Source organism: Martes martes (genome assembly GCF_963455335.1).
Source record: "Martes martes genome assembly, chromosome: 18".
Taxonomy (NCBI): Eukaryota; Metazoa; Chordata; class Mammalia; order Carnivora; family Mustelidae; genus Martes; species Martes martes.
Genome location: NC_137906.1, coordinates 21,757,984 through 21,769,409, shown reverse-complemented (window position 1 = coordinate 21,769,409; position 11,426 = coordinate 21,757,984). Strand labels below are relative to the sequence as shown.

Sequence of the window (11,426 nt, the reverse complement as noted above, 5' to 3'; positions counted from 1 at the left end):
AAGGACAAAAAAATCCACAAAAAACAAAAACACAAAAAAAGAGCCACTCCTTTAATACAGAATCCTCGTTAAAAACCAACCAACCTAGCCCTGTATAGCTGCCCTTTTAAATGGGGAGACCACTGCGGGCTCTCTGCCTGTCCCAGAGTGGGCAGATGCTCGTGGCCACTCATTTAAAGAACTGTCCCCTGGCTGGGGCCAGGATGGGAGGGCAGGGCCTCTGCCCTGCCCCACAGGGACCCACCTCTCTGGGGGGGGGACATTCGTGCATGTTTACGCCTCTTCTGATCGTGTCAGCAGCCGCGGCATGGCAACTGGGCGCCAATAAACGTCTCTGCGGAAGCGGGGGGCTCGTGTGTGCTGACTTCGGGCACAGGCTGAGGGCCCGGCCAGAGAGGGGATCACTCCGGGATGTCGATCACCAGGTCGTCGTCCCCATCCAGGGCGTCGTCCCCGCTGCCCGCATCGCTGAACATCTGCCGAGGGACGGCGCTCAGGATCGTGGGAGGGGGCATCTTGGGGGGGGGCAGGGGGGCCAGGGCCGCCCCCACCCCGGCCCCAGAACCCCGGCCCGGGAAGGTCAGCGGCCCTCCCACGGGGCAGTCGGGGGGTCCCACCGCCATCTGCAGCAGGGGGAAGAAACACAGGGAGGGCTGGTTAGGGAGGCACTGGACCTCCGGGAGGCTGGCGGGGCCTCTTCCCGCAGCCCTGGGGGACAGGGAAGGGGCGAAGGCTCATGCCAGGCCAGCCAATGCTGGGATCGGGGTTGGGGCCCTGCCTCACCTCAGCCCCTTGAGTCTCAACCCAGCGAGTGCCTGTAGGTGAGGGGTGGTGATGGAGGCGGTGATGAGCAGGGTGGTGGTGGTGGGGGGGGGTCACCAGGAGGGGACACCAGGAGGGGAAGGCCGGGCTGCCCTCTCCAGGGAGGCACCTTGGCTGCCTGGTGAGAGCACTGGGAGCCGGTCAGAGTTGGCCCGCAGTGCTGGCCTGCCCGCTTCCGACCCCACTTGGCAGCACTGGCCTCCTCTCCCTTCTACTTTAGGACTCACTGGTGAGGTGGAGGGTGTCCTAGGTCTTTGCCCCGCCCACCAGGTGAGGCCTCTACCTCTTATATCTTGGACGGGCCCCTCCTTGGGATCCCCGCAGCCACTGGCCTAGGCCAGGCCCTCTTCTCAGCTCACCTGGGCTACGGTACCAGTCTCCTAACTGGACTCCCTGCCTTCAGCCTCTCCCAGAGCCAGCTCTTCCTCCACACTGCAGCCCAAGCGCGCTCTCTAAAACACAAACCTGAGCGCGTCACTCCTCTACTCGAGGGACAGGTGGGAAGGCGCACCTGAGAACAGGCCAGTCCCTCCACCTGGAGTGTACTTTTCCAGTCACTGAAAGTCTTGCTTTGTCCCTTGAGGCTTGGAAGTGGCCTCTGTCCGGCCCAACCCTCCAGCCCCCACCTCCTGCCAGGTGTGAGTACCCCCCCGCAACCCCAAGAGAGCTCTGTGGACCCCAACTGGGAACCTGCTACGGGCCAGGTGGCTGCTGCTAAAGGTCCGAGACCACCCTGGAAGGGAGGGGAGGGCACGGCCAAAGGAGGAATCAGACTTGCAAATAAAGACCCAGAGCCACCGGCCTGCTGGGTCTCCACCAGGCAGGTCCCGTCTGGCCCCAGGTGGCGGTGCCAGGAAGCGCTTGCTTGTGTCTTTGCCACGGCCCTGGACCTGCTTTCACACCTTCCGCCCTCACAGCCTCAGGTCTGCCTCTCCAGGAGCCCCCAGCCCTGCTGCTGTCCTTGGGGTGGTGGGAGGCCAGTGCCTCCAGGTACAAGAGTCAGCCAGGACCAGTGACAGACAGGAGGCCCAGCTCCATGAGGACAGCCCGTCTTCTCTGGCTACGACCCACCCTGCCTGGCCTTCGTCAACACCTTCTGCGTGACCAGGAGCAGTGCCCTTTAGCCCCAAGCACTGGGCCGTGTGTTTTGTCTCCCTGAACTCACTTTATTCTACCCCCACCCCACCCAACAGAAGAAAGCTGAAGCTCAGAAGGGGAAATGACTTGCCCAAGGTCACACGGGGAGTGTGTGGAGGACTCAAGCCCACTCTGACTGAGGCCCAGGCCCTTAACAGACCCGTTCCTGTCTTCACGGCTGTCCCTTGTCTCCCCAGACCAAGCCACCCAGGAACTTCAGTGACCCCCACCCCTTTACAAGGACCTTCTGGCTCTGGGCCCCCAGGCCTCTGTGATCCCTCCCTCACCCTCTTTCTTCCCGCTATCCTTCTCCCTCCTCAGCCTGCCCGAACAATACTTCTGCCATGTCCCTGTCTTCCTTCCACTCCTGTTAAGCCTGAAATTCCCAAATCTCATCTCCCCTGGGCTCAAATGTTACCTCTTCTTTGAGGCCTTCCCTGATTTACCCCTTCCTCCACCACAGCAACTGATCTGGGCCCCTCTCTTAACCAACCAACCTTTTCCCTCCTCGATGGCCACAACTCCACTCCCTGTCCTCTCCACGCAGGACCCACACCTCAGGAAACCTCACACCGCCACACCACCGCCATGCCACTCCTCCACCCAGCACCCGCTCCAGGCTTCACAGGCCCTGGCCTGCCACACCATCCCGGCCCTAGAGGCCAGAAGCAAACCCCTACGGAGGAGAGTGCAGGGCCAAGGCGGGGCTGGGATTTGAACTCCAGGACCTGCACTCCTCACCACCACAAATGTGACCTCCCATTTTGCCTCCAGCTTCTGTCTACCCAACTTGAAAGCTGCCCTGTCTAGTCCCAATTCCACTTTGACTCGGAGCCGAAAGGGTGCTGTGCCGCCCGTGCCCTCATCTCTCGCGGGGCTCAGCGCGCGGGCCTCTTCCCTGCTCCGGCCGCGTTTCCCCCCAGTCACACGCGGCTCCGCGCTAAGGACTTTAAAACATGCACCCCACGGGCCCCAGGCTCCTGTTGTCTCACTGGCCTCTCCAGACCACATGTCCCAATTTGTCTTCCCTCCCAAAGCTGCTCGCCCCGCGTCTCAGAGAAAGGCCGTCCCACTCCTTCCGTTGCGCAGGCCCCCAAGTCCTGGAGCTGCCCCGGGCTTTGTGCCTTCCCGCGGCCCGCGCTGGCCTTCCCGTGGCTCCATCTTTGAAATCGATGCTCCCCACCTGCTTCCCTGTGGAGCCCTCCGCAGAGGTCCCCCCACTTCCATTCCGACCAGGCACCTCCCTGGTCCTATTCTCTGCACGGCAGTCAGTCCCGTAAGGCAGAGCGGACTCCTCTGTGCCCGACCTTCTGTGACGGTTCCCCCGTTTCATTCACAGAACAAGCAAAGTTTCTACAACACGGAGAGGGCACTCCACGACCTTACCCCTTGGTTCTCTCTCTGACCTGCTCACCACCGCCCCCCCAACCCCTCCCTTGCCTCCCACCACAATGGCCTCCTTCCTGGTGGCCCTCCTCGAGGCCTCTGCACCGCCTGCTCTCCCTGAAACACCTGTTCAGGGAGCCACGTGGTCATTTCTCGTTTCTTTGAAGCCTCTGACCCAGGAACGTCCCAGACTGCGCACCCCAAACTCCGGCACCTATCTACTCTGGAGCTCCCCCGCCCCGACTCTACCTGGCTCCATTTCTCGGCCCTGGCACCCACTTATCTTGTCTGTTTCCACCTCTCTTGCTAGCATGGGGGCTCCGTGACGGCGGGGCTGCTGCCTCTGCAGCACCTAGAACAGTGCCTGGCACGCAGCACGTGTTCCCGAAATACCGGTTCGTTAACACGCTGTTTGGTTACTCAGTTACAGACGCAGGAGAGGAGACCTGGAGGGTCACAGAGACCTGCTCAAGGTCACACGGCTTTTAACTGGTGCAGCCTTGACTCCAGCTCCCATGGCTCTGCCCGTGCTCTGGGGCTGCCCGGCATCACAGACCACATGGGTCTTCACTCTGAGTGCCCCAAGGCTGGTCCTGGCCTCGTTCTTCTCCACGTCAAGCCTGGGCCAGGACGTTTCTGACCCACCCCTCGGAGCCTAGCCCTGGCTTGGGCCCCTGGCAGCCCCAAATCGATCCTAGGAAGTTCCTCGACAGGCCCCAGCCCGTCTTGAGCCTCCCTTGGATGGCGGTCCTCCTGCCATTCCGGCCCCTCCCTGACATCCCCCGATCAGGGTACCTTGAGTTTCCGGGGCAGGCGGGGCCGTTTCTCCCGCTTGGGCCTCAGGGGGCTGGGCTCGGGCAGCTGCAGGGCCAGGTAGTCAGAAGGGAATGGGGGGTAGGAGGGGGAAGCCAGCTGCAGGCGGGAGTGGGGGGATGGAGATGGGAAATGGAGTGGATGGGGGGGAGGGAAGAAACGCAAACAGGAGGAGGAATGGAAAAACAAGAGGTGGTGATGAGTGTGGCTCCTGAGAACAGAAGGGGAGGGGACAGCAGCAGGACTGGGTCCTGAGCTCTGCTCTCCTCAGTCGCGCCTGTCCCCCATTCCTACACCGGAGAGAAGTGGGCAGCCCCGACGCACACCCCTCCAATGGACGCTTGCTGGCCACACCCAGACAGACGTCCCAGGAGTCGGGCCAGCCTCCTGCTGAGGCCTGTCTGCCCAACGATGCCCACCTCACTCCCAGGCGGCTCAGTTACTGCCTCCCACCCTTGACCGACCGCAACTCACCGAGCTCAGGTACGGGGAGGGGGCCGTGGAGGCCTGAAGGGGAAACCCCGCTGAAGGAGGCAGGGAGAGGCTGGAGGGGGAGGGGGCACCCCCCAGCGGAGGGCTTCTCTTCCTGGAGAAAGGACAGGGGACGGGGGCGGGGGGGTCAGAGGCAGCTATGAGGCCCAGGTGCCCCGGCCCAACCCCACCCCCCGCAGAAGGAGGATGGCTTCTTCTCACCTCTTAGGGGCTGGCGTGTCCGACAGCTTGGGTGTTCCCTCTGTCTCGCTGTTATCTGAAGATGCAGTGGCATCTGAGTCTGTGAGGGGGGAGGGCTGGTCAGAGAGAGGGTTGGGGGCTCTGGCCTACCCCTGAGAGGGGCTATCTCAACTCTGTGAAAGGGCCCGGGGCACCGATGTGCTCTTCTGGGGAGGCCCACAGCTTCCTGAAATGTCCTCGACAACGGACTTCCTGGCTGGACTCCTTCCTCACAAGACATCTGTCAAGCACTTAACTGCGCGCTAGGCTCTGGAAAGTTCACTGCTGCTCTCTGTGTTCCTAACCATCTGAGGAGGAAGGTGAGGGCATTACGCGTCCTCTTTCCAGATGAGGTCACCGAGGCTCAGAGAGTAAGGCGGGACTTGAAACCCCAACTCTGGCTCGTTGACCATGTTCTACCACTCTCCCTTATGAGCCTCTCAAGCTGCCTTCAGGTCCTGCCTCTGCTCCACTCCCCAGGTCCAGGGTCCGGCTAAGCTACCCCTCACATCTCTCCTATGTTTATCCACTGCTCCTCATCCCAACGACCACCAGCTCAGGCCGTCATCTCACAATCACTGGCTCAGCAATTTCACCTCTCCTGTCACCCACTGTCCATGCAAAGTCCAGAACCATCTATCTGGGAAGCTGATCCCAGCCTTCCTGGTGACGTCCCCTACTGCCTGCAAGCCTTCAGAGGGCTTCTTAATCTGGCCTCAACCTACCTTTCTGGTCTCTTGACTGAACTGTACTCTTTCTTCACATCATTACCTCTAAAAAGAAACTTATCTCCCAGTTCTTCATCTCTACCTAGAAAACCCATCGTTCATTTCATAAATAACTGATGCCTGGGATATAGGCTGTCCCCAGTTTCTCTGCTCAGATCCTCAAAATTAAACACCGCCTCTCTGAGAAGTCTTCCAGAATCCCTTCAGGCTCAGTTACTTGCTGGCTCTTCCCAAAACTCTCCGCTCTCACTTGTCGGGGCTCTCCTCACACTGTGCTAAGATGTGTCATGTGTGGGTGTCTCCCTGACCAGACGGTGGGCTTTTCCAGGCTACGAGTTGTGGTTTACGTCTCTGGCTCTCACTCAAGATTTATCCCACTCTGACCATGAACGTGCTGTTTTTCTCATGGCTCCTGTCCTGACGTCCCCCTCAAATAGGAAGTTACCTGGAAGACCCCTGGGAAGGAACAGGCAGGCAGTGAGAAGCAAGACTAAAACCCAAACAGTTTGCCTTGACCTACATGAGCCGGCTTCTTGCCTATTTCTCTGACCTCACCCATCACCTACCATCCCATTGTACATAAATTCATGACCATTGGATATTCCAATGTTATTTACAAAAACAAGCAGCCTGGCTGGCTGTTGTCCGCTGACCCTACTCCAGACCAGTGTTTAAAGGCACCGTGGGGAGAGATGATTGTATGTGTCATGGGTTATGAGGACCCCAGGCTGGAATCAGACCACAAATGCCCACCTTAGCACTTTTTCAAACTGTGGGTCTCAACCCCTCAGTGGGTCACGAAGTCAACTTGTTAGTTTGCAACCAGCATTAAGCGTTAAAAAAAAAAAAAATTAAAGGAAGAAACCAGTCTAAAAACCATCAGAACAAATGGCATACTATGACCTTAACGTTTCATTCTCTTGTCTCATAAGCAAGTATGCCAGCGGGGCCTTGGTGTGACACGATAAGAAGTGCTCCAAGCAAAGTCTGGAAACGCCGCCTTCCATGCTTCAGCCCTTCTGCTCTGCAGACAACCTGGTCCCTTCTCACCTCGGGGCGTCTACACTGGCCATTCCCTCTCCCTGGAAATCTCTCACTTGTATCTTAAGATGGGTTTCTGCTTCTTACCTAGGTCCCGGCTCAAACCTTCTTTCCTGAGAAAGGCTTTTCTGGAGCGCTCTACTGACACTGTCACCTGCTTTTGCCTCGCCTGCAAACTAAGAACGGCTTTTATGTTTTTAAAAGTGGGGTGGGGGCAGTGGACTCAAAGGAAAAATACTACTTAGGACATGTGAAAATCACATGAAATTCAAATTCCAGTGTCCATAAATAAAGTTTTATTGAAACACATCGGTGCTCATTTATTTACATGTCACCTATGGCTATTTTTGCACTACCTCATCAGAACTGGGTAGTTGTGAGAGTTCTGCAAAACCTGAAATATTTTTTATCTGGCCCTTTACAGAAAAAGTCTATCAACCCCTGCTCTACTCCTATGACTACCACACAACCCTGATTTTATTCCTTTCAAATCTAAGATCATAGTTTCTTTGCTTTCCTGTTACCCCCAGCCAGAATGCAAGTTCCATTGTACCCCCTGTGCAAAGCAATAAATACTCCAGGGAAAAAATGGTAGAGGTGAAGGGCAAGGGAGGTTTTATCAGCCTCCGAAGCCTATAAGGAGGGGCCCATGAAGCTTGCTGAAGTGCCAGGAGCCACATCCTCCACCAAGTTTTCATGACCTTGCTCACCAGAAGAATCTTCATCCACGTTCTCGTACTGCAGAAGGCGGTCTAGGAGGAAACTAAGGGAAGAGGCGGGGAGAACAAGAGTGTTTATTCCCAGCTCAGCAACGTTCTCCTGGACCCTGCCCCTTCTAGCTGGCCCGCGGGATCCTCTCACCAGCCCCAGGCCCGGTGCCATGCACTTGTGTCCCAATTCCAAGGATGGGGTCGGAATGTAGATCCACAGGAACCACAACACCCGCAGACATTTCCCCCTTCCCCCCACCGTGTCCCACCTCTTATCCCGGGACACCTTCAGCAACTTCCTCTGCGCCTTCCTCAGCTCCTCCTGGAAGCACTCGTGTTCCTGTATCACAGGCAAGGTGGACGCTGAGCCAACGGCCATCCGTAAAGGGGCCCGGAACCCGACGACACGTGGGTAAACTGAGGTCCTACCAGCTCCAGGCCCCAACCCCCACAACCTCTCATCCCAGCACTCACGTAGATGAGGAACTTGAGCTTCCGCTTCAGGTTCCGGTATTTCTTCTTGTAGTCCACTTCGCCGTCCGCCGGCCCGTTCATGACCTGCCCCGGTAGCAGCGCCCAGCACCAATCGGGCGTCCCGCTACCCAGAGCCTGCACAGCCCGGCCTCTCACGCCTCCGCTTCCGGAGACTCCGTAAGGCTGTGTCCGCCGGGACTACAACTCCCAGCGTACCCCGCGCCCAAAGGCTCTAAACCACAAGGGCTGCCCTCTTAGGAAGGCCAGGAAAAGAAAGTAACTTCCAGGGGCTACGCGGAAGATGGCGCCGCAGCGACGCGATGATGTCATAAAGATGGCGGACGCCGGAGGTACCTTTACGAAGTCTGGATGTACTTAGCAATCGCAAGCCACAGCTTCCCCCCAGGGATTCCTAGTCTTCAGGCGAGGATATCCTTTTCCATCTGTCTTTCGAAATCACGGAGGCCTACCTAGTGCCAGTGACCACGGACGGAGGCAGTGTCGCGGATTGATTACGTTACACCGGAGGGTTGCCGGCGCCGAGTCGGTTTCTAATGAGAACTTCAAAAAACGACTGACCCTAAGAAAAGGGAGGAGCCGCGAACCCCTCCAACTACTTGAGGCAAGCAAGTTTCGTCTGGTAAAGTTCTCGGTCCAAGCGACTCGCGACCGACCCCCAACGGTCCCTCCCCTCACGGCGCCACGACCCTGCGAGTGCGCAAGCTCCTGTCAAACGCGGTGACGGAGGCCGAAGAGAAAAAAAGGCGGGAGCCACCAATCCCAGGTGGAGCAAAATGGCGCGGGAGAACGAGATGCAGGAGTTCATCCGTAGCTTCTTCCGAGGCCGCCCGGACCTCAGGTGCGCTAGGGGCTGGAGCTGGGGTTGGACAGGGCAGGGGCGGGGCGGGGACTCCGTCGTGACACATGTCTCCGCAGCACGCTCACGCACTCCATCGTGCGGCGGAGGTTCTTGGCTCACGCGGGCCGCGACCACCTGGAGCCCGACGAGAAGCAGGCGCTGAAGCGGCTGGTGGAAAAGGAGCTGCTGAAAGTGCAGGTGTGGGCGCGAGCTTGAAAGTGCAGGTGTGGGCGCGAGCTTGGGCCACGGGAAGGCGGGGTTTGTTGCTGAGGAGGAGGGGCCTGGGAGGGGGTAGGGAACGCAAACTTGGTACATGTTTTGCCCTCGCGCACACACAGGTGGATGAAGTGGGTGCCAGGGAAGAGAGGCCAGATCTTGCCAAGAAGGCAAAGAGGCCGCCCACCCCCAGCAGTGGCCCCGGGAGTAAAAGGTTCCGTTTCAATTCGGAGTCAGGTTAGTGTCTTCTGCATAGCGGGTTCATTGAAAAAGTATTTCCTGTGTGTGTATTATATCCCAAGGCATTAGATGAGGGCACAAGGCCAGTGAGTCAGGAACCAGGAATGGGGTGAACTGATTGACAGCGGTGTTTCCTGTTGCCCTTCCCTCCATCTGTCAGAGGCAACCAAGCCATAGTGGAGGGAGAGGGACGGGAGGAACCCATCCCAATATTCTTTTCTCTCCATGTTCCAGAGCCCAGCTCTGCAGCCTCCAGTCCAGACTGTTTTGGCCCCTCAGCAAAGAATGGGATGGCGGCAGAAGTCAGTCCAGCTGAGGAGGAGAGTCCAAAGCGAGCCTCAAAGAAAGCCACTGAGGACAGCAGTGATGAGGAAGAACAGCAAAGGGAACTGGCTGCAAAGACTGGATTAGAGAAGGTGGTGGCCAAGGAAAGCAGTGAGGAGGAGGAGGAGGGCTCTGCCAGAACAAGTAAGGTCTCAAAGGAAGAGAGCAGTGAGGAAGAGGAAGAAGAGGAGGAGGCGTCTAAAGGCAGGATTAGGAAGGAAACTGTGACCAGGAATAAGCAGGCACCAGGCAAAACCTCAGCCGAAAGGAAGCAGGCCAGGGAGGAGAGTGAGGACAGTGAGGAGGAGCCGATCCAGATGACAAGAAAGAAGGCAGAGAGAAAGAAAGTTGCTCAAAGCCACCAGGAAAGTGAAAAGGACAGTGAGGAGGAGGACACCCTAGCCAAAAAGAAAGACAACAGAGAGGAAGAGGAGGAAAATCGGAAAGCTGGAGCCCGGGGCAATGGAGGGAAAAAGCCATCTTGGGAGGAGAGGAGCTCTAAGCAGAAAAGCAGAACAGCAAGACCGCTGGGAGACTCAGAGGACAGAGAGGGACAAAAGGAAAAAGCAGCAGCAGGTGGCGGGGATGACAGCGGGGGAGATGACGAGCCCCTGGTGCAGAGGAAGAGAAAGGACAGAACCTCACGGAAGCGTGGGAAAAGGCAGAGTGAAAGCAGCGAGGATGGGGGAGACAGCTGGAAGAAGCTGCAGCCAACTCCTGAAGGCACTGGAAAGACAGCCAAAGCGGGCAGTGTCAGTGGTGAGGCGAGCGACTCCGGGAGGGACGTGAGTGACAGTGAGGCAGAGGGAAGCCCTAAGCGGGAGAGGGAGAACCACTCTTTCAAGAAGAGCTCCAGGAAAGGCAGGACACGAAGCTCCTCCTCCTCTTCCACAGATGGCAGTCCGGAACCCAAAGGCAGGAAGGTGAGGGTGACGATGGGGTGGGAGGCCACCTTTAGGGAAGAGGGAGACCCTGACTCAAGTCCAGAAGGTTGGGCCTGCAGCCGCTGTTTCTTTGGCAGGCTGGCTCTGGTCGCCGCGGTGAGGACCACCCGGCTGTGATGAGGCTGAAGCGTTACATTCGGGCCTGCGGTGCCCATCGCAACTACAAGAAGCTGCTGGGCCCCTGCCGCTCACACAAGGAGCGCCTCAGTGTCCTCCGGGCAGAGCTGGAAGCCCTGGGCATGAAGGGTGAGGCCGGGTATGCCCTGGGGGCTGCAGGAGAGGGCCTGGGCAGCTGGGGAAGAGAGGGTCACCAGCCTCTTCTGCCCCAGGTAACCCTTCCTTAGAGAAGTGCCGGGCCCTGAAGGAGCAGCGGGAGGAGGCAGCCGAGATGGCCTCCTTGGACGTTACGAACATCATTAGTGGTTCAGGTGAGGGGTTTCCTCCTACTGTCCAAGAGATGGGGCTTGGATTTTCTCAGACAACTCATCTCCTGCTTTTCCTGCCCCGCAATCCAGGCCGACCCCGCAGACGCACGGCTTGGAACCCTTCAAGAGAAGCAGACACCCCAGGGGAGCTATACTGTCGGACTTTGGGCTCAGAGGATGAGCAGCCCCGGGCCCCGCCCCCAGACTGGTCACATATGCGCGGCATCATCAGCAGTGACGGAGAGAGTAACTGAGCCCCTCTGCTTCCCTGGGGGGCTCTCTACTGGTAGAAAGCAGACACAGCACCCACAACCCCCGTGCCAATGTGTGCCTGCAGAGCAGAAGCTGCTTTCTTCAAAGAAGACTTTGTACCCCCAGGGACACAAGTTTTTGGGGTCCTATTTCTCATGTCCTCAGTTTAAGGTGTTTACAGGGGTTTATTTTTTGACTCAATAAAGGAGTTGTTTGAATCACCTCATCAAAAGTGGTCCCCACTTGGGGTGCCTGGCTGGCTCAGATAGAGGAGCACGTGACTCTTGATCTTGGGGTCTCTGAGTCTAGGGTGTAGAGATTACTTAAAATTTCAAAACCAGTCC

At 58.0% G+C, this 11,426-nt stretch overlaps 2 protein-coding genes across 3 annotated transcripts; one reads left to right on the top strand and one right to left on the bottom strand.

The window, feature by feature from the left end:
- Positions 1–26: 26 nt before the first annotated feature.
- INO80E (INO80 complex subunit E) lies at positions 27–8,538 on the bottom strand. Of its 2 annotated transcripts, XM_080830297.1 has the most exons (8): positions 7,823–8,538; positions 7,618–7,688; positions 7,349–7,401; positions 4,852–4,930; positions 4,633–4,744; positions 4,141–4,257; positions 1,182–1,274; positions 27–623 (listed from the first exon to the last, which is right to left on the bottom strand). In XM_080830297.1, exons 1-7 carry the CDS (start codon positions 7,901–7,903, stop codon positions 1,203–1,205), a joined length of 585 nt encoding a protein of 194 aa, XP_080686423.1. In that variant the 5' UTR covers positions 7,904–8,538; the 3' UTR covers positions 27–623; positions 1,182–1,202. The 2 variants fall into 2 exon arrangements, with proteins under 2 accessions (XP_080686423.1, XP_080686422.1); XM_080830296.1 differs by lacking the exon at positions 1,182–1,274.
- On the top strand, positions 8,117–11,310 carry HIRIP3 (HIRA interacting protein 3). Its single transcript, XM_080830295.1, has 7 exons — positions 8,117–8,681; positions 8,759–8,879; positions 9,020–9,134; positions 9,372–10,384; positions 10,483–10,651; positions 10,735–10,833; positions 10,921–11,310. The coding sequence occupies exons 1-7, from the start codon at positions 8,617–8,619 to the stop codon at positions 11,082–11,084; spliced, it is 1,746 nt and encodes a 581-aa protein (XP_080686421.1). The 5' UTR covers positions 8,117–8,616; the 3' UTR covers positions 11,085–11,310.
- Positions 11,311–11,426: the final 116 nt, after the last annotated feature.